Source organism: Zeugodacus cucurbitae, chromosome 4, assembly GCF_028554725.1.
Source record: "Zeugodacus cucurbitae isolate PBARC_wt_2022May chromosome 4, idZeuCucr1.2, whole genome shotgun sequence".
Lineage (NCBI taxonomy): Eukaryota > Metazoa > Arthropoda > Insecta > Diptera > Tephritidae > Zeugodacus > Zeugodacus cucurbitae.
In genome coordinates this window covers 62,349,139-62,370,626 of record NC_071669.1, presented here as the reverse complement: position 1 = coordinate 62,370,626, position 21,488 = coordinate 62,349,139, and the positions used below count along the sequence as shown (strand labels likewise).

The 21,488-nt window shown below is 34.4% G+C and overlaps 2 protein-coding genes and 1 long non-coding RNA gene across 10 annotated transcripts in view; 1 reads left to right on the top strand and 2 right to left on the bottom strand.

Annotated features, from left to right (window-relative positions):
- Window positions 1-1,016: 1,016 nt before the first annotated feature.
- LOC105212512 (prisilkin-39) lies at window positions 1,017-10,692 on the bottom strand. Of its 3 annotated transcripts, XM_054228489.1 has the most exons (4): window positions 10,265-10,692; window positions 10,069-10,177; window positions 7,025-7,396; window positions 1,017-1,169 (listed from the first exon to the last, which is right to left on the bottom strand). In XM_054228489.1, exons 1-4 carry the CDS (start codon window positions 10,313-10,315, stop codon window positions 1,141-1,143), a joined length of 561 nt encoding a protein of 186 aa, XP_054084464.1. In that variant the 5' UTR covers window positions 10,316-10,692; the 3' UTR covers window positions 1,017-1,140. The 3 variants fall into 3 exon arrangements, with proteins under 3 accessions (XP_054084464.1, XP_054084463.1, XP_011182822.1); XM_054228488.1 differs by lacking the exon at window positions 1,017-1,169 and having other exon boundaries at window positions 6,696-7,396; XM_011184520.3 differs by lacking the exon at window positions 1,017-1,169 and having other exon boundaries at window positions 6,696-7,396; window positions 10,283-10,692.
- On the top strand, window positions 1,109-20,664 carry LOC128921316 (uncharacterized). The gene is made up of 2 exons (XR_008470769.1): window positions 1,109-1,237; window positions 17,589-20,664. It is a non-coding gene; the product is annotated as an uncharacterized LOC128921316 (long non-coding RNA).
- The window catches only part of LOC105212511 (collagen alpha-1(I) chain), a 38,378-nt gene continuing 35,412 nt past the window's right edge, over window positions 18,523-21,488 (bottom strand). For 5 of the 6 annotated variants that reach the window (XM_054228484.1, XM_054228483.1, XM_029040315.2 and 2 more), the window contains one exon: window positions 18,523-21,426. In XM_054228484.1, coding sequence (XP_054084459.1) covers window positions 19,289-21,426 — 2,138 coding nt within the window. In that variant the 3' untranslated portion in view covers window positions 18,523-19,288. The remainder of the gene's footprint in view (window positions 21,427-21,488) is intronic. The other variant, XM_054228487.1, reaches the window with a different exon arrangement.

Sequence of the window (21,488 nt, the reverse complement as noted above, 5' to 3'; positions counted from 1 at the left end):
ACCACATTGTTTTGACACTTGCCCAGTCCATTAGTATTTTCGTCTGCAGCATACCAAAATCGCACATGAACCAGAGACTACAAGCATGGCGCTACAAAATAGTAGAAATGCATTAGATTTTTAGTCACAATGGTTTTGCAACGAATTGAAATTGATATGGCGTGGAGGCAACGCATCCTAAAGAGCATCATATGTATTGTTAAACGTCAGTTCAAATGACAACTTAATCAGGCTAGCAGCATTGCGACCAACACAATAGCAGCTGTGCAGTGGCTAAGCACGAGCAAAGCAATAAAAGCAACAAGACGAAAGCTTGAAAGCAAAGGTGTTGACTCTGCACGTTTCGCTATCTCACACACGCACACAATTATACACACATACAAACACTCACGGCGAGCGACAGTAAAAGCCATCACCAAGCGTGTCAACACTAGAGCGACTTAATAATGCCCCCTAAGTGAGTGTTGGAGCGACGAATGAATGCATGAGTGAATAAGTAATTGAATAAATGAGTAAAAGTGCTCATATGGTTTGTTAGCTGCTTAAGTATATATGTATGGCTGGAGTGTTAGCACAAATACGCTCAAATAGTATAAATAGAAAAAAATACGACTCTCACACGTTCTCGCAATAAGTCTCGGCTTACAAGAATCGTACGAAGTTGAAGACAGGCAAATGCTATGATGAATTTAAATGATGTAAGCGCACATACATACATAGATACCTACTTACATACATACGAGTACAAACATATGTAAAGTTGGGCTGTGTGAAATTTTGGAGTAAAAGAGATAGGCGAAAGATGGAGGAAGACCATGTTTATATGAGTGTGCGCCAAAGCGTGAAGCGCTTAAAGTTAGTTAAGTATCATACATAAATATGTATGTAATAGAAAGTTAAGTCTCAAGTTCTTGTTTATATTATGTATATTTCTATACCGGGAATATTTCGTTTTATTATATACATATATATAAAATATGATTGTAATTATTGTTACTTAGTTTATACTTTTTTTATATTTTATACACTTATATTTCCAGATATATTCATTAATTTATATTATTAGAAAAATTCTGTAATTTTTAATAATTAGCACTTTTCAGTTTCAGGAATTTCGAAGCGTCAGCCAATTTAAGTGAATTATCCGAAAAATTTCGATTTGAGTGAGTCTGGAAATGATAATTTGTTCAAAGAAATTAGTAAAAAGAATTAATTTGGATAAATACAAAATTCATAGGTAAGCAAATAAACATGAAAAAAATTAAACAATTTTAATGTTATAATATTAAAAAAAAAAACATTAATTTAAAATAAACAAATAAGCTTCATTAATTAATGTGTTCTTTGGAAATCTGTAATTAAATATACAAAACAATCAGATATGGCAACATATGTATAATGAAACGAATTAGAATGTAGTCTACCTTTAGGCATACATTATATTGAATGAACTAACACAAATGGCTTTTCGCTGAAGCATACCTTTAGGCTTGCTCGTAACAATGTATTTAAACTTCTCACACAATAAAAAAAAACTTTAATTCAAAACTAAGGCGATGCTTACATATTTTTACACATAAATTTTTTCGCTTAACATATACATATATGGAACAAGTGTATTGAGACTGATTATTATTTCATCTCAGGTACATATGTACATGCTTATGAATTTTTTCATAGAAATTAAAAACAAACAAGTATACTCTCGCAAGTCATTTATTACCTCGCAACAAAAGTTGCTAAGAGAGTATTATAGATTTGTTCACATAACGGTTGTTTGTAAGTCATAAAACTAAACGAGTTAGATATAGGGTTATATGATCAGGATGACGAGACGTGTTGAAATCCGGATGTCTGTCCGTCCGTCTGCCCATGCAACGGATAACTTGAGTAAAAATTGAGATATCTTAATCGCAAAAACCAAAAAACTAAACCTAAGTGTCATAACTAAGCCATAAATAAAGTTATAAAAGTAAATTTTGGAATAAATGATCGCAATAGGAAGGGGCATATTTGGATGCAATTTTTTTGGGGATGTGGGCGTGGATCCGCCTCCAAATCTGTTATTTGTATATATCTCGAATACCAATAAAGCTATATAAACCAAACTTTCTGCAGTCGCTTCTCCTACGTACTCCACCAAACACCATGAAAATAGTTGAAATCGGATAATAACCACGCCCACCTCCCATACAAAGGTTAGGCTGAAAATTACTACGTCAGAAACAATAAATTTCACATAAATAATAGCAGAAGGAAGCTGCACTGAGATTTTTGTACAAAATGGAAAATGGGCGTGGCATCGCCCACTTATGGGTCAAAAACCATATCTCAGGAACTACTCGACCGATTCGAATGAAAATCGGTATATAATATTTTCTTGACACCCTGATGACACGTGTCGAAATCGGTTCACAACCACGACAACTTCCCATATAACTCATTTTTGAATTCCATCTTATTCCTTCAGTTTATAATATATACATAAGGAACCAATGAAGACTGTGGCATCACTTGTGAAAATATTGTCGAAATCGGACTATAACTCTTCAATGCCCCGGATATCGAATATGAAGAACTCAGTACCCTAAGGTAACTTTTCACCGAAAAATTCGGTAAATCTCTTAGGTATCTTAATTTAATTCAGAGGAAATATTTTTCTTCTAATAGTGTGTCTCTGTACCAGAAAAGCTTAAAATCGGGTCATAACTTCCCTTATATATGAATATATGAGAATACCTAATTATAGGATTTTCAAAAATACTATGAGCTTAATGGCTTATAAATCGGTTAACATGAGAAATATATTTATGCCGAATATATGTAAGGGTCAAATTATGTGTTTTCTTAATAAAGATATAGCAATAAACTGCGAGAGTATAAAATGATCGGTTGCACCCGAACTTAGCCTTTCCTTACTTGTTTTATTAATACGTATAACAAAGAATTTGACTCACATATTCGGCATATATATGATAAAAAGTCTAAATCCTAATATTGGGTATATGAGAGTTAGGTGAAATTATGACCCGATTTCACGTATTTTAGGCACGGAGACACGGATATTATTAAAAGAAAGATATTCCTCCGAATTTCTTCAAAATATCTGAGAGACTATACTTACCAGAAGTCCCCATGTTCGATATATGGGGCTTTGAAAATGTATAGTCCGATTTGGACGTTTTTTAGAAGGGCGATGCAACACTATTAATGTAGTATTTGTGCAAATTTTTCTTCCGATATCTTCACTAGTGCTTATTTTATTTATATTTTAAAGTAAACGGCTCGGCTCGTCTTCAAAGTTCTGGTATATAGGAAGTAGGCGTGGTTGTGAACCGATTTGGCCTATTTTCACAACATATAATTGGAATGCAAAGGAAATTTTACAAACCGAATTTCATTGAAATTGGTCGAGTAGTTTCGGAGAAATGGAACCACGCCCATTTAAAATTTTGTATACCATTTTGAATGCAGCTCTGCTGTATCTTCTTTATAATGAAATTTAAGGTTTCTGGTGGGTTTCCTTACTAAATTAAAGCATATTTAGTAGTTTTCAACACAACCTTTGTATGGGTTATGATCCGCTATCCTTCATTTTTTGACTGTATAATGTAGTACCGAAAAGAAACGACTCTAGAAACTTTCCTTAATATAGCTTTAGTAGTTTACGAGATATGTACAAAAAACTTAGTAGGGGGCGGGGCCACGCCCACTTTCACAAAAAATTTACATCCAAATATCTAAGCCCCTTCTAGACCGATCGTTTGTACCAAATTTTATTTTCATAACTATATTTATGGCTTAGTTATAGCTCTGTATGTGTTTTCGGTTATCGCCATTTTTTGTGGGCGTAGCAGTGATCCGATTACGCCCATCTTCGAACTGAACCTTCTTATGGTGCCAAGGAACACGTGTTCCAAGTTTCATTATGATATCTAAATTTTTACTCAAGTTAAAGCTTGCGCGGACGGACAGACAGACATCCGGATTTGAACTTTACTCGTAACCCTCATCACTTTGGTATATATAACCTTATACCTAACTCGTTTAGTTTTAGGGCTTACAAACAACCGTTATGTGAACAAAACTATAATACTATCTTTAGCAACTTTTGTTGCGAGAGTATAAAAATAAATAAATAAATAATTTTTGAACGATTATCTCACACTGTAACACTAATAAATAAGCCAGGGTGATTTTTATGATAATTCTTGTTCCGAATTCCATGTGAAAACGGGCATTAATGAAATTGGGTCTTCCTTGTCGAAGCCCCAGAAAAATTCGTATGTAATAAATTCCATGTCGAATTCATTATTGAAATAGTTCTAAAGTTAAACTCTTGTTAACTCCCTCTTTTCGTCAGACAGCTACTATAAAGAAGGCATACAGATACTGTAGGGGATTATGGTGCGTTTATTTTGAAAGCATGGAAACCCGTTTCATCGGAGAGTATTAGATAGTATTGGATAAACTTATTCTTCTGTGAAAGGCACCAGTTCTGAAATTATCTAGAAATGAATTTAAAATAGTTTTCATATATTCATAATTTTTGTTAAACACTTTTTTATCCCACACAAATCACATTGATTATCTGTCACATAAACAAACCCAAATATTATATCAATATCAATATTAAAAAAAAAATCAAAAACACCCCTAAAGATTTTTATTTGATTATGGGAGCGCCAAACACCTGCTGTGACACATATCCAGTACGGTCATAAACATTTGCGTATATAATTCAGTATAATTACTTTATTATTTAACAAAAATTTAATCTATGCATGACATTGAAATCTATATTTCTCAGCACAAAGTTAAGCACTCAAGAATTGTGAAAAGTGATTCATTTCAATTAATTTATTACTACTTCGTGATTTAGCAATAATTATAGAAAATTAGCGTAATGCGGCTATTCAATTTGTCACAAGTTGCACCTATGACTCCCCGCCGTGAAATAAACCCTTTACTTAACAGTTGACTAATACTTTGCATAATATGTCGTTTCCGTTCGGTTGATTGTGATTAGTCGCATTATTAGAACTTGGAACTTGAATAAAATAAATTCAAATTAAAGTCTCAACTCCACATGCTACTATGTATGTATATTAATAGTTTAAATTATTGTAGTGACATATATATTATAAATGCATAATTGCTTGACAAAATTACTCAAAAAATTCTAAATATGAATATGTATATATATATATACATATATGTCACAGGGAATACACTTACATAAATACAAATTGACTGTTAGGGTTTCGCATTATTTTGACGAGAAAATTGGCATACAATCACAGCATAATAGGGTTTGTTTTTTTTCATTTTTTGATTCACATTAAAAGTGATTTGATTTCACATATATACATTATTAGTTACCAGTAGAAACTCCTGCCCTCCTTCGAAAAGCTTATCGTTGCAAATATGTTGCCATGTTTTATTCTGATATCTACATTGGCCTGGGCAGAAATTAGAGTTATGTTATATTGAAAGGTGTAGTCGACTTCGCACATTGTTAAAATCTCTTTTGGGCTTTAACCTCGCCAATTTACCTAGCAATTAATCACAGATGACCTTCCGTACCGTGATCAAGTATTCCATATTTTGTAGCTTAATTGGAAACTTTTTTGTTTAACTGCATTTTTTTAGTCGTTGCATTAGTCCGATTTTGATCATCTGCAATACCTGACATTGCAACATAAATTTGAAATGTAAACTATCCTATCTTTTAAGATGGACCAAACTGTAGACATGCGCGAAATTTCATTAAAATCTGTTCAGTCGTTTTGGACCAAACTGTAGATATGCGCGAAATTTCATTAAAATCTGTTCAGTCGTTTAGGCCTCAATCCCGGACAAACAACATGACATGAAATTTTCAGATATATAGATTATATTATATCTACATATGATCCAAAACAGTTCCACGAAAAATACTGAAATTTCGGTCTAGAAATTTGCTTTCTATTTTATGGAGTTTGAATAGTTTCAAAAATATAGATTTTTTAATCTTGAAGGTGATTCTTGATTTATCTAACACAATTTGTATATATGCATATTTGTACATAATTAAATAATTAAAATTGGTGGCAACCCTGCTTAAAAATAAACTAAAATTTTAGTCGTCCTCAGCTGATTTTCTTTGATGACTATATTTCAATTTTCATATCTTGTTAATTTTACCGAATTATTTTTTCATAACGTGGCAACTTTTTTTCAAATTTGTTTCAAAAATGTTTGTTATCCATATTCTAAAAATTCAAACTGTTCATCAGCTCTTAACGCATTTAACTCTCGTCAATTTGTAAACACTATTATAATGCTTGTGATTTGAACAGGTGGCAACACTTAGAGCAGAATCTATTCAGCAGCAACTTTCTAAAGCCTCTTAAATGTAATACAATTATGACCTATTAGTCTGAATTAAATTTGCAACACGTGGCATCATTCAGCCATATTTACACTACTTACTCATACTCTCTAAACCAAATATATATACAAAATTTTATTTACAAGCTGCAATTTAAATCAAGTACTTTTCAACTATTTCACAACTCTATAAGGAGATACAAAATAAAGGATTAGTTAGACATAACTGTACACATATTTCTATATAATTTTAGTATCATATGCATACGAAATTAAGCAATATTGCCAAAACGAATAAAAATATATACGCAAACACACACACATTTACAAAACAAAAAGCAAATTTATTAAAGCATTTCGATAGCAACACAAAGGCAACAACAGCAATAAAGCAACAAATAAAAAGTATAAAAAATTAACAGAAATTTACAAACTTTAAGGCAATCCACATACACAAAACCGGGTCAACATCAATCGTAGCCACGATAAGTGCCATAACCGCCACGCCCACCATACGGACGATCATTATAGCCGCCATCATAGCGTGGCAAACCATAGCGATCGGTATTGGCGTAATAACCATAACCACGATTGCGCTGCCCCGTGTATTGTGGATTCCAATAGCCATCGTATTGAGACAGGCCGCCATTACCTCCATAGCCGCCGTAACCGCCACTTCCGCCTAGAATATTGGTACCCGTGCTGGGGTAGTAGCCGCCTGTGCCAGCGTTGCTGCCATAATTATAGCCATAGCCGCCAGCGCTGGGATAATAGCCGCCATTGTAAGCGTAGTTCGGATAATTGCTGCCACTCCAGCCGCTGTTGCCTGGATAATAATTGCCCGGGTAGTAGTTGCTGGTGGGATATGTGCTGGTGCTGGTGGTGGGGTAGTAGTTATTTCTGTAAGGGTAATAGGTTGTCGGCCTGCTGCCGCTGGGATAGTAGTTGTTGCCATAACCATAGCCATATCCATTACCATAACCATAGCCGGGACTCTGGCCAAATAAGCTGCCCAAATTGAACACTAATTGATAAACAACAATAAATAAATAAAAGAGAAAGAGAAATTAAATAATGAGACTTCTATTTCGACAATATCCGTTTGTAATTAATTCGGTTTAAACTTAAATAATGTTGGATAAGGGCACATAAGGACATCAATAATGAGCTGATGCAAATTTTGGGTTTAAATTATGAAATTAAAATATGTAGAATTTTTATATCAAATAAAATACAGAAAAATAAAAACCCATATTATCCTTGGTATGAAATTGGATTAGAACTTGGTTTGGCAATTATTTCTAATGATGATTCACACCCTATTGCACTATTACTGTGATACGGCTGTAAAGGAATTCTTTGCAAATTATTTGACGCATTTACATTTGCGCAAAGGAAAGTCAACGAGTAAAAAAGTGTAAAGGAAGAAAGTAAAAAAACAATTCTACCCATCGTTTTACCATCCGAAAAACCTTGTTCTTCCTGGTATCATCATATAATTTTGACAAGATTTTTTTTTAAATACAGTGGAACTTCTCACAAAAAGTTTTATTTAAATACATTAAGACATGTATTTTGTAATTTTGTTTGTTGCACTTTGCTATTGTTTGGCTCTTGAGGTTTGTATCTCATGCCTTTGTTACACGATTTATGAAATCTATAAGTGTAATATCATATTTTTTGTTCGTCTCCATACGAACATAGGGACTCCTTTAAAATTCTGCCTCGTTAGTAAAATTTTAAATTTTCTATTATGCCCTGGTCGAAAACGTCGATATATGGAATGAATTTTGTATGAAATTTGACTTCTATTGCCAATTTAAGAGTTCGAGTTATGGAGATCTTCGACTTATAGAAGTTCGAGTTAGGAAAGTTCCACTGTACAATATTATGGTTTAAATACAATATTAGGGTTTAGCAAAAGAACTGATATTTTCTGAAACATCTTACATTTCCATTTTTCTTAAAACAAATAGTATTTTTCTACATTTTACCGATCTCTGCAAATTCCTTAGTTATGAAAACCCCTGTACCTGTCGGGTTATGAATTTTAGAGAACCACATGTTCTAGTGAACCTATTAAAAAAAACTCCAGCATTGATCTAAAATATGTACAACACATTTTTGGAAAGATATCGATTTCACAATATGCTTCTCTTCAACTAATAAAATTAAACGAGAACAAACAAGTCTTCCAATTACATCTCTGATCTAGTGAAATGCCTTTGGACATACATATTTATTCATTACATATATAGAATATTGTATAGGCTCAGGGAATCTTCAATATCAACAATTTCAAGTATAATATATCATAATTCATACCGGGAGATAAATTTTCCATCCTTATTCTTAGAATAAGAATAAGTCCTTGTCATTCCAGCTAAAATCTATTCCTTTATCCAACTTTTTATCGATCATCTTATTTACAAAAATATATTTTGACAAAAAAACTTTGTATTACTTTTCGTACCGTGTTCGAACCAACTGTCCATTTGATTATAAGTTAAAATGATCCCTAGAGGCAATTTAGTTAGATCTTTGTAATTTGGATTATTCGAATCCCTTCTGCCTAAAGCTTCAGTTGACATTTTATTATACAAAGGAAGACTTCTCAGCCAGGTTTGTGTAATCAAGTTTAAGTTTCCTGTTAGATTTTGGTTCTGACATGATTTTAGACTTTACCCTTAAACGATGTTTGTTTAACACACCTAAATTATCGGACCACTTATTTACAACAAAAAAAAATATTTTGCTATAATTTATTCGTAAGTGACATTGGCCATTTGATTGTTTGTAAAAATAATCCCTAGAAGCAATTTAGTTAATCTTTAGTTAGATTTCTGTATTATTGAGTTATTCGAATCCCTCTTGCCAAGAGCCTAGTTAGCTTTTTATTAGTCGAGGGAAAGCGCAGCCTGTTTTGGGAGATCAAGTTTAAGTTTCCTATCGGATTTTGTTCTCACATGTTTTTAGGTTTTACCCTTAAGTTTGTTTGTTTAACCGACGTCAATTGTATAACTTAAGGTTTCTAAGATGAAAGCTTGATTTATAAAATATTTGATGCGAACTCATCTAGAACTAGAACTAATCAGTCATTGAAATATTTAAATGTTAAAATTTATTCATAAAAATAAATAGAATCCTCACTATTCTGAATTCCATTGCCCCAGGGAATGTCGAAATTCACTTATACTCACTTCTTAAGTTTATTTCGACATACTACACTAGTACATAGTAATCGAACTCTAAAGTACTCGAAAAAAGTTATCAAATGCTGCAGAAAATCACGCAACTTTAGAAATTATTTGCTACATACTCCAAAAAAACTGTCTAGACAGTAATTTTTGCTACAGATTATTCGAAATATTTAATTGTAATACTTTTCATTCAGATAAAAATAGCTGCCAAGTGCGTACACATTTATCGGGTTAATATTCAAATGTGGTATTTATCTATATAATATATATAAGTACATATAAAGAGATAACTTAAGTGCCGTAAAACTGAGTTGAAAGTAAATAACTTTAAAGGAAGTCCAAACCCCCAAATATTAGCTTAACTTTGTAAGCACTGTTGAAATACACTTTGAAATTAAATAATTTTACAATTTTGTGTCACAATTTTTCGCTCACAGGAATTTAAGTGTACATATAAACTTGAGTATCTTATATACGTTAAGACATTTCAACTTACATTTCGCTGAAGTGGCCGAAGTGGTTAGATCTTGTTGAACTGCTGCACTTTCGGCATTTGTGCTTTCTTCTGCTGAAATTTCCGTCAAGCAAAGGACGCCAGCGCACAGCTACAAAATGGTACAAAAACAACCATTATTTCAATGAATACTTGGTGAGAGCATGCTTGAAAACCAATGGATATAAAGTGATATTACAAGGAAGTAAAAACTGACCAACGCAACTGCCAACTTAGCGTTCGAGAACATTTTCGCCAAATCGCTTAAGTATGTACTTTAAACTGCTGCTTGCCGCTTTTTGATGTTTTACAAACTTTTTCCCAGACACAAAGGCGCATACAAACACCCACACATGCGACGCGTTCAACCAACCGTTGTTGACTGAGTACACCAAAAAACACTTTCGTTTTTCAACAACAACAGAATTACAGCAGCAAAACGCACTTAGAATAAACAACTTCTTCACAACACGCTGTCAACAATAGAAATATTCTCAAGTCTCTAAAGTTAGTTCAACAAATTCAAGTTCACCGTTTACTACGACGTCTACTAATTCGCACGGGCTAGTCGTTGAGCTGAGCGTACCGCGAGCTTTGAAGTTCAAGTGTTTTTGATTGTTTTTCCCAGCGTACAGGTCAATTTATATTTTTTCATTTTCCACCTGAGCTACTCCGACTTAGCTATATACATACATATAGTACAAATACAACAACTTAGAAGTAACTCACAGCTGACAACGTCATCGGCCACCACCCTCAAAGGCGCTACATTTTTCGTAAAGAGTAACAGGTGTTTACCGACTTTTGTCTGTCCATCCACAAGCTTGACGAACTCATCAAACTGTGCGCCCAGTTGTTTAACTAGTAAACAGCATTGCATTTGCTTAGTTATAGTTTCGCATATATTAGTCACCAATTGCTGTTGAAATTAACCAATTATTCAATCAACACACACATTTACTGAGTCAAAGCTGCGAAATTGGTTTGTTCAAAACTTCTACTCAGTGTAAACAAAACTTCGCTTTCAGCGCAAAACTTATTAAATACCTAAATGCAGACACCCACATGAACCAACTGAAGTGAGATAATAGTACTTAAGGTATTAAGTAGCTTTTAGCCAGTAAAGATGAAGAAGAACGGTATTAAGTCTGCGACTAGAATTCTTAATTAAGTTCTATGAGACCTACGCAATGCATCGCTCATTATTTGGCTTTTTATATATACATATGTAAATATAAGCTTATGCTTAGAAATTTATATAAATCGATATGTATATAGGATTATGTATTTTTCAATATCTTTTGACGGTCTGAAATATTTTGTGTGTGAAATCGAAATCAAATGGAAAACCCCAGATTGCAAGGTAATAATATTAGCTTCATCGTACTCTTCAACAGGGTATCGACGACCTGAACGATGTGCGATTTGGTATTATTTGGGGATTGGGAATTAAAGTGAGTATGGTGTAACAGTATATGAAATCCAAGGGACAGAAGCATTGTATAGGCATAGGTAGGTAATGACACCGGAGAGAGAACCAGCTATTATTAAGCTCTTCAAACATCATTTAGTTTGCCTTTCCTGTCGAATATTAGGTTCTTGGGTTCATTCTCAAAATAATTATGAATTATCGACATATGGATAGCTTCCTCATTTCAAATTGCGGCTTACGTGACAGACAGAATATTATATCTGATGCAATTATTCATATAATTTACACCAACAAGGAGCAGCTTATAAATAGAGAATGGAATATCTTAACAACGGCCCAACGTTGTCTAGGGTCATTTTTTGGCCAATTGATTTCCAGAGGGTATTTGAACCTACACACTTCCCAATACTAGCCAAATAATCTGCTCACTGTGAAGACAAAAGCAGTTCTCTTAAAAAATATCGAAAAACTGCATAGAAACAGTAAAAACTCATTGCCCAAATATATATCATGCAGGGTGGTCCAAATTCTAAAAAAAATTAAAATTTCTTAAATGTCTCAGTCGCGCCCACTGATGACCACAAAAGACCTGTCGATGCTCAAAAATTCACACAAAACTATCACTCTAATGAATCAAGGAAAGTATATTAGAGCGTCAGGGAACACAAAGGAAGGAAGCTATGAAATGATAAGGAAGTGGATGATCGGGTATCTTCAGTTTCTGTGGTAATCCATTTTCTGAGATGACCATTTAAGCGAATAATAAAATTTATCATCGATTAACGAGTGAAGTGTAGACTAATTCAGATTAATGAAGAGAAACTCATGGAACATCCAGACTGAAATGCTCTCTCCAGCATTTCGTCAGTAACGAAAGTATATCTCTTTAATCCTATCGAGTTCTTCTAACATAGGCGCATCTCTCACCATAAAAATTCCATAAACTTTCAACGATATAAAGCATCTACGTACCACCCTTTATGCTACAGGCAAAGTTTAATGAAATTTAGTTTAGCCTCTTATTTAATATGAGCAAACGTTATAATAAAAGGTCAACAAATAAGATAAATACTACGAAAACCAATATAGCAAGGTGTTAAAATTAAATAAGATATTTTTTTGAAAAATGCCGCTAAATGCTTTTTTGACACTTGCGCTCTTGGTAAACTCTAAGCGACAATTGTGGTGGTATTTCGCATTGTCTAAATGTACCTGCATACAACAATATATGTAGTATTTACCAAAAATACACGGACGAGTATTTATTTTTCCCCGTCTATTTGCCGCAAACAACGGCTGCGTTTCAAATTGGTCGGAATTGTTATTTATGCTGCAAATATTTACAATTTGACTTTTGTTTTATCGATCGATTTCTTTGTTATTTTCATCTCGGCAATTTCAGCTGTATTTTGTTGTTGTTTTTTTTTTTCTTTTTTTTTTTGTGCAATTTGTTTACCTTGCTAGTTGATTGATAGTATTTACAAGCCCTTGAAAAGCGTAAAATTCATTCATAAAAACGTCGAATTTACTGCACAACTTCCCAGCCAAATTTGCCAATAAACACGCTCCAATACGTGTCATATATACTCGTACACTTACATAGGTTGGGTGTGGCATTGTGCCATGTGTTGAGGTGTAAAATGTGGTTTAGCGACACAGATAATTAATATATTGTCGGGGTTTCGCAATTTCCTTTGACACCTCAAAAATGCGTATGCATTATTTGGTCTGGTGAACCTATGCAATTCGAAGTGGGTAATTATGGGATATTTGTATGACTACAGATATGCACATTAGTGGCGTATTTTTCGGTAAGCGAGTAACAGAAGAACATGCAACTCACATACGATTTGCATGAAGTTGTTTAATTTTTTTTAATGTTCTTTGACAATTTTATTGTATTTCTTTTCGCTGAAATTATATTTTAAGACACTTATTTCTCAACCAACCAACCAACACCGTTTTGAGAATTTAGCCGAGTTTTCGTTATTCCTGACATTGTCTTACTCTAACGAGTGTTCTTTTGCCACTCTCCCACAAATATTTAAGTGCATTCAAACCAGCGAATAACCATGCCTGTGAGATGTGCTGGAAGGAAGGACCTATATACTAAAGGGTGATTTTTTAAGAGCTTGATAACTTTTTAAAAAAAAAAAACGCATAAATAAAACGCAAAATCTCATCGGTTCTTTATTTGAAACGTTAGATTGGTTCATGACATTTACTTTTTGAAGATAATTTCATTTAAATGTTGACCGCGGCTGCGTCTTAGGTGGTCCGTTCGGAAAGTCCAATTTTGGGCAACTTTTTCGAGCATTTCGGCCGGAATAGCCCGAATTTCTTCGGAAATGTTGTCTTCCAAAGCTGGAATAGTTGCTGGCTTATTTCTGTAGACTTTAGACTTGACGTAGCCCCACAAAAAATAGTCTAAAGGCGTTAAATCGCATGATCTTGGTGGCCAACTTACGGGTCCATTTCTTGAGATGAATTGTTCTCCGAAGTTTTCCCTCAAAATGGCCATAGAATCGCGAGCTGTGTGGCATGTAGCGCCATCTTGTTGAAACCACATGTCAACCAAGTTCAGTTCTTCCATTTTTGGCAACAAAAAGTTTGTTAGCATCGAACGATAGCGATCGCCATTCACCGTAACGTTGCGTCCAACAGCATCTTTGAAAAAATACGGTCCAATGATTCCACCAGCGTACAAACCACACCAAACAGTGCATTTTTCGGGATGCATGGGCAGTTCTTGAACGGCTTCTGGTTGCTCTTCACCCCAAATGCGGCAATTTTGCTTATTTACGTAGCCATTCAACCAGAAATGAGCCTCATCGCTGAACAAAATTTGTCGATAAACACATTTCGAACCGAACACTGATTTTGGTAATAAAATTCAATGATTTGCAAGCGTTGCTCGTTAGTAAGTCTATTCATGATGAAATGTCAAAGCATACTGAGCATCTTTCTCTTTGACACCATGTCTGAAATCCCACGTGATCTGTCAAATACTAATGCATGAAAATCCTAACCTCAAAAAAATCACCCGTTACAAATGGGTAGCAAGCAGCCAAAAGTCGATAAAATAATAGTAGAATAGAAAATACTTTATATTGAATTTTAAGTCTCCTATTTTATTTAATTTCGAAAAAAGGTGAATACTTTGACAAATAAATGATTGTACTAAATGATGAGAGTGAGAGACCTGCATTAACAAGTTTGGCTTCCATATATACTTAGCATAACCAATATACCTCTATTTTATTTAATTTATCGCGTACCGAATACCAAATACCGAATACCAAATATTAAATACCGAATAATCAACTAAAAGTAAGTATCTCATAAATATTTGTGGTTTTCAAAAAGTATTCCATTTGTTCATTACAAAACAATTAAAGTGCATATGTTAAGATTCTCAATTTGCAATAAAATCGGACCGCAGAAAATATAGAAATATATGTATGTACACATTTTTTATGAAAAACAGAAAATTTATCATAGTGTGTTACATACTTATAGAAAACATATTTATAAAAAATTGTATTCTCTACAATACATCTATACTATACTGCATTAATTAAAAGTAAACTAGGTGAAGTGTTAGATAAAAGTTCATTCAGCAGCTTAAAGTTCTTTGACCACTGAAGGGGCTTATATGTATATACAATACATATTAGCATTTAGTTGAATATTCAGTGATTTCTACTAGTAACGAAGTAAAATTAGAATTAAAAAGTGGTTATATCTACAAAACAGTTAATTTAATGTAATGGACAAAAAATTAATAGGTTACTTTACGTAACGGTTATTCTTATATAAGTGCTGTTAAGCTGTAACCAATTTCATCTCCGCGAGATTGCAGTCTACATGAGATGGCATGGTATGAAAGTGGGTGAGCAGAGTTACTAATTAATCGAAATATACTATCCTGAATATATGGCTATACTCTGCTGAAAAGTCGTAAATTGGATTTTATTTTCCCCTGAGAATCATATACGTATGTACATTCTGGTTGTATTTATATAAAATAAAATTCTAGAATGGTATTTAAAACATTATAATCGAGACGAATTAATATCTTAATATTTAAGTAAAAATCGCAAGAGATTATTTACAAATTTAACCCGATAAATGATAGATTATCTGATACTATAAAAATCAAAATTTCTCTTCCGAATAAAAATGAAATGAAAAATTCAATGATAATACAACTGCGAACAAAACAAGTGTCTAAAAGCTTTACAAATTTAGTGGAAGTATGTTCAAGTATACATATGTATGTATAGGTGTATATGTTAAAAAGCTTTATATTAGTTACATAAAAGTAAAGCATAGTTTTAGGCATGAACATAAATGAAATGTGTAAGTAATGATTTAATAAAAGTCTCTCTAGACTTTTTAATTAAAAGCAGATGTTACTCACTCACCGGAGTTGAGAAATCTAATTTTGGATAAAACCCCATATAAATAATTCTACGGAAAATTTAGAAGACTTGAGGTATTTTTTACCAATTATAATCGGTTGTAGTAGAAATTTTAAGTCGCACTTTTTTTCCAATCCACTTTTTAATTATGATCTGAGACAATGAAAATAGTGTCGAAAAGCTGGAAGATCGTCATAATCGGTCTATGTAATAATATCGAATTTTTCCCATCAATGCTTCTTTTCTTTAATACTATACACAGTCTTTCTGGTAAGAAGAATGCACACATCATGTTACAGATCCAACAATCCACAATTTGATGCAATAGTTTACGGCTTTGGTTTTATAAAAGATATACCCTTTGGAAGTTCCCATCACGTCAGTATGAATGTAAAACTTTAAACGCGTTTATCTCAAAACTTAATTTTTCAAGTCGTTGGACACGATTTCACGAAAAATTATGAAGCGATTTTTTTTTCAAATTTTGTACACACTTTGGAATAATTTTATCTAGTTATTGAAAGAAGGATTTTTTAATTTTTTCGACCCAATATATGGCGAAAATTTGACCAAAAAGTAATTTATTTGGTTAAAATTCGGTCAAAAATTCAAATTTGAATATTTTCATTTTTCCTTCGTTCATTAACTAGATTTTTTCATTTACTATCGAAATATTTCTGGTTTATTGATTTTGGATAAACCAATAATTAGTTATGATGTCCACCGCAAGATCGTTGTTTTGGACTCGTCATTGGAGATAACGTATTTGAGTTTTCGGAAAGTACTATTCAAATATATATCTTTGAAATTCGGAAGTGTTTTAGTGAACTATACGATTGTAGATACTAAAAAAAATTATAAAAATACCCTTGTTTTTAGCCTCTAGCCCCTTTATAAGTACAGTAAAATCCCGATTATCAGAACATCGATTATCTGCATGCATTCGTCTCGGCTCTATTTGTCAATTTAAAAATGTTTTCACGGCGCCACCGCATGAGGATTCTAAAGAAATAACAGAAACCATGACATTATTAAGCATTGTTGATGGGTGCGATGAAGAGAATATTAAGGAGAGCCTAAACTCCCCACCGAACTAATGAAACCATGGATTCCAAATATTAACTAATTAAGAAATCATTGATGATTTGAACATTAAGAGAGAAGATGATGATGGGACTGAAATTGAAGATCTATATCAAATACCATCTCACGCAGAAGCTTTTGAGTGGTTTGAAAGACATACCATGATTTGAAGCGTATCAGGGACCGGAATATCACGGACGCAATGAAAAAATTCATTACATTATTTTCAACAATAATTTTAAATTACATAACAAACATTTATAAAAATTATACTATTTTTTTATTCACTTTTGGTTATCCGGAATACCCCAGGTTTTATTTGATTCTATTGTATATATTATTCACGTCTTCTAGACTACCGCCGGTGGGGGTTTCTTAAAATGATCCCAAGAATATACTTGATTTGTATGATGGAACCATTGATAATTGGACTACTTACACACAAGTTGCCCTGAGATATGGCAGTTTACATTTGAAAGATGTCAAGTTATCATGAAACACCATATATCAATTTTCAATTTTTGAATAAAACAAGACTACATTTTCCACAAATTAATTGAATTCTGGTTTAAAACTTTTTTCAGGCCCTGCTGTCCATTAGAAGATTCTCTGATTATATGGTACTATGATTTCAAGCTCGAATAATTTACTCGTAAGATGTCAACAGTTCTACAACGCTGAAGCTCAAAATCTGCTGTGCAGCTGGAACGCCCAAAACAATGCTATCGTCCAATTATCCTGAACTGTTTCTCTAAATAAAAAGCTTAAATTTCTATTATCCATTATTGAAATAAATAAGAGCAATTGTTTTTGTTTTTATATTTTTTTAAATACATTTTGTTTTATTAAATCGAAAAAAAATACATTTTCTCAAAATCTAACCAAACATTTTACATGTTTCATGTATTATTAAAGTAAACATTAAATAAAAACTAATAACTAAAATAAAAAAATTATAAAAAATTGAACGAAATAAACTTAAGGAAACAAAAACGTCAAATAGTATATATATATATAGCCAAAGCATAATAAACAACATTTCACATTGTAATAATTAACTTCGCATCATCATCATCAATAGGATTACTTTATCTTCACAATCAGCGTGTTAAATGTACTTTTTACTGATTCTAAGCATTAACCGTTAGATGGCGAATGCTTACAAACGAAAATACATTTAAATAATATTATATTCAATGCTTAAGCATATATTCGTATGTAAGTATGTGTGAGTGAGTGTCGATTCGAAAGAAATTAAAAATGTGGTTAATTAATATGGGAATATTAATAGACCAGAGGAACGAAGCCTCATACATTTTTTTTTAATTTCTTTGCATTTGTTGCAGCTTACTCATACATGCATACATATTTAGTTGGTGAGTGATACATATATAAAAAGCGTTAATTTCGCAAACAAAAGAACAAATTTAACAAATATTTTTTTTAGCTTCCTCAATAGTTAATTGAGTGCATACATAACATATTCAGAAAGAGAGAAAGAGAGCGAGAGAGAGAGAGAAAGACGGAAGTAGAAGTTCGTGCGTTCTCATTTACATCGATTTTATACATAAATTATATATCTAAGAGTATTTTTTGTCTTTTCTTCATCATCTTCATCTTCTTCTGCTGTTTCTTATACTTCATTACAATCTCTTTCTCTACATTACTGCGTTAACTCTTACATCTTTTAGTGCTTACAATGTATTGTTTCTTTTTTTTTTTTGTTTTTGCTTATAATTAAACATTGTAAGGACATGAACACAAAATCGGGAACTGGACGTATGGAGCCGGTACGGAATCAGGAACAGGATGTCGGGATATGCTTGCTACGCTTGGTATTTGGGAGCAGGATTCCGGAATGTTGAGGATGTAAGGACGGGAGCGGGAGTATGTAGCGTGTTGCTTTTAGACGGGGGTGGGAACACATTAGGAAATGGACCAACTGCCAGGCACGTCATATGCAGGAACGGTACCGGGATTGCTTGCTTAATCAGCAGTGTGTCCAATAAAGAACACCAACTGAACTAACTAAGCAAGCAACAAGCGTATGTTGGGATGCGTGCGGAGAGGATGTAGGATAACGGGACGTTGATTGGTTGTCGATTGCTGTGGTTGGACGTTCACTTGTTTTGTTTTGCTAACGGACGGCGTTATTACGTGTGTTATCCTTAGATAAGATATTTTGTCATCCCTAAATAGGAGAGGATTTCTTGGCATGATCTTTTGTGTGTATGTAGATGACAAATTGTATTGTAATTGTAACGTCGTTCGTCATAACGTCGCTTTAGTCTTTCTTTTCTTCGACCACAACACTTGTGGTCGGATCTTCGATCTTTTCGCTTTCAGTTTCAACTTTAACGTCTTCGTTTATCGTTACTGTCGCTGCAGTCGCTTCGCCAACCAACGCTACCGGTTCGGCTGTCTCCACCACAGCTGATGTCGATTGCTGTGTGGTGTCTACATTTTCTGTGCTTGCTGCTGTCGTGTCCACTATCTTATTGTCCGTTACTTTTGTCTCCGCTTGTTCGTTCATCTCTGTAGCTTCTATCGCTTTCACTTCTTCTACGGTCACTTGCTCGTTGTCTACGGCTACGGTTGCGTTCAGTCCTTCACTGGCGTTCGTCTCACGTTTCTTATGTAGTCTGTCTGGTATGTTTTGTGTGCAAGAGCATGGGCACATGCATTGATCTTTACGTGCACCACCTGTAATCTGACTAAAGCTAAATGGGATTGGTGCTGGTTGCACGCCCAATGGGAAGGAGTCGACATTTTGTTGGTATCTATCGTTCGCTATATTATCGCATTGTTCATAAGCTGATTGTGGTAATATGATTACCGGCATAAATGCTATAACAGCACCTTTCGGTATCTTGTCCGGTGCATATGAGGCGGCATAGCCTGGCGCTTGTGGAAACACCGGCAATTGTTGTAACAACGACATGGAGTTTGTTATACCGCCAAAGATCGTTTGGCCGCCCGATGCGGTTGTTGTTTGTGTTGTGAATTGTTGTTGATTATACAGTTTACTATCTGACGTTGGTTTACCAAAGGACGAGGTTGTTGATTGTTGAGTACCTATTGTAGTTTGTTGTTGTTGTTGGGTTGAATGCGTACGATCCGCATTGCATGAGCACAGACGTTCGTTATTTATTTCGGTCGTTGGATAGGCGGGACGTGGCGTTTGGTAATTCGTAATGGTATTGGTAACTACATTCTTTTGACCGCTTGTTGGTGGACTGGGCTTGTAACCGTCATTTCTATTGGTATTTGTTGTTGTGGTGGTCACTTTCTCAACGACCCGCTGTCCGGTTGGATAGCTAGGTACGTTTTGTTTCGTCGCTGTTGTGGTTGTTACTTTTTCGACAACTTTTTGTCCAACTGGGTAACCGGGTATTTGCCCATAGACGTTGGTTTCCTTTTGTGTGGTTACCTTCTGTCCAGTATAGACACCGGGTGTTTGTTCGAATGTTGTTGTAGTTACCTTCTGACCACCGCCTACTAGTGTGATTTTCTGTCCTGTCTCTCTGTCTGTATTGATATTTGTCTTTTGAATTTGATTTGGATAGGTATTCTTGTCGACGCTGTGCTCATATTTATTACCGGTATTTGTGTTTGTTGTAGTTGTTGTGGTTATTGTCTTGTACGGTTTTTCCTTCTCAATAGATATATCCTGTCGATTGAAGGTGTTCGTAATGGGTCCACGATTGGGTGGCAAGTATTTATTATTTTGTTGATAGGAATTTGGCGGATTAACCGGTACATTTGGTACATTCGGTATATTCGTATTCGTGTTCGTGTTTGTGTTGGTCGTGGTTGTGGTGGTGATGGTTTTGGGAGGAGAGGGAGGAAAAGAAGGGGGAACATTGGTTAGTGGTGTTGTTTTAATATTATTATTAAATTGAGTATTAGTATTGGTATTGGTGTTGGTTGTGTGGGTAGTGGTGGTGGTGGTGACCTTCTTTTGTGCATAATCATTATTACTACCATAATTTGGCACGTAAGATGTTTGTGTATTTGTGGTGGTATATGTGTTTTTCGCGGGTATTTCACCCTCCAAAACTAATGATGATGATTGTATGGGTTGCGTTATTTTACCAGTTTTTGAGACGGGTGGCAAATAGCCGGGTGTATTCTTATTTGATTCTCTTGGATCACTTGGTTTGTATGGTGGTTGGGGTCCTGGTGGGCCTGGACGATTTGGTCCTGGTGGTCCGGGTGGGCCGGGACGTGTTGGTCCGGGTGGGCCTGGTGGTCCGGGACGAGTTGGGCCTGGTGGTCCAGGTGGTCCGCCTGGGCCGGGACGAGTTGGGCCGGGTGGTCCGGGTGGTCCTGGAGGGCCGGGACGTGTTGGTCCAGGTGGGCCGGGTGGTCCGGGTGGGCCATTTGGTCCCTTAGGTCCCGGTCCAGTTGGGCCGAATGGTCCTGCATGATCGCAATAATATAGCATTAATAAATGTAATCATAAACAAATTTGTTATTTCTAA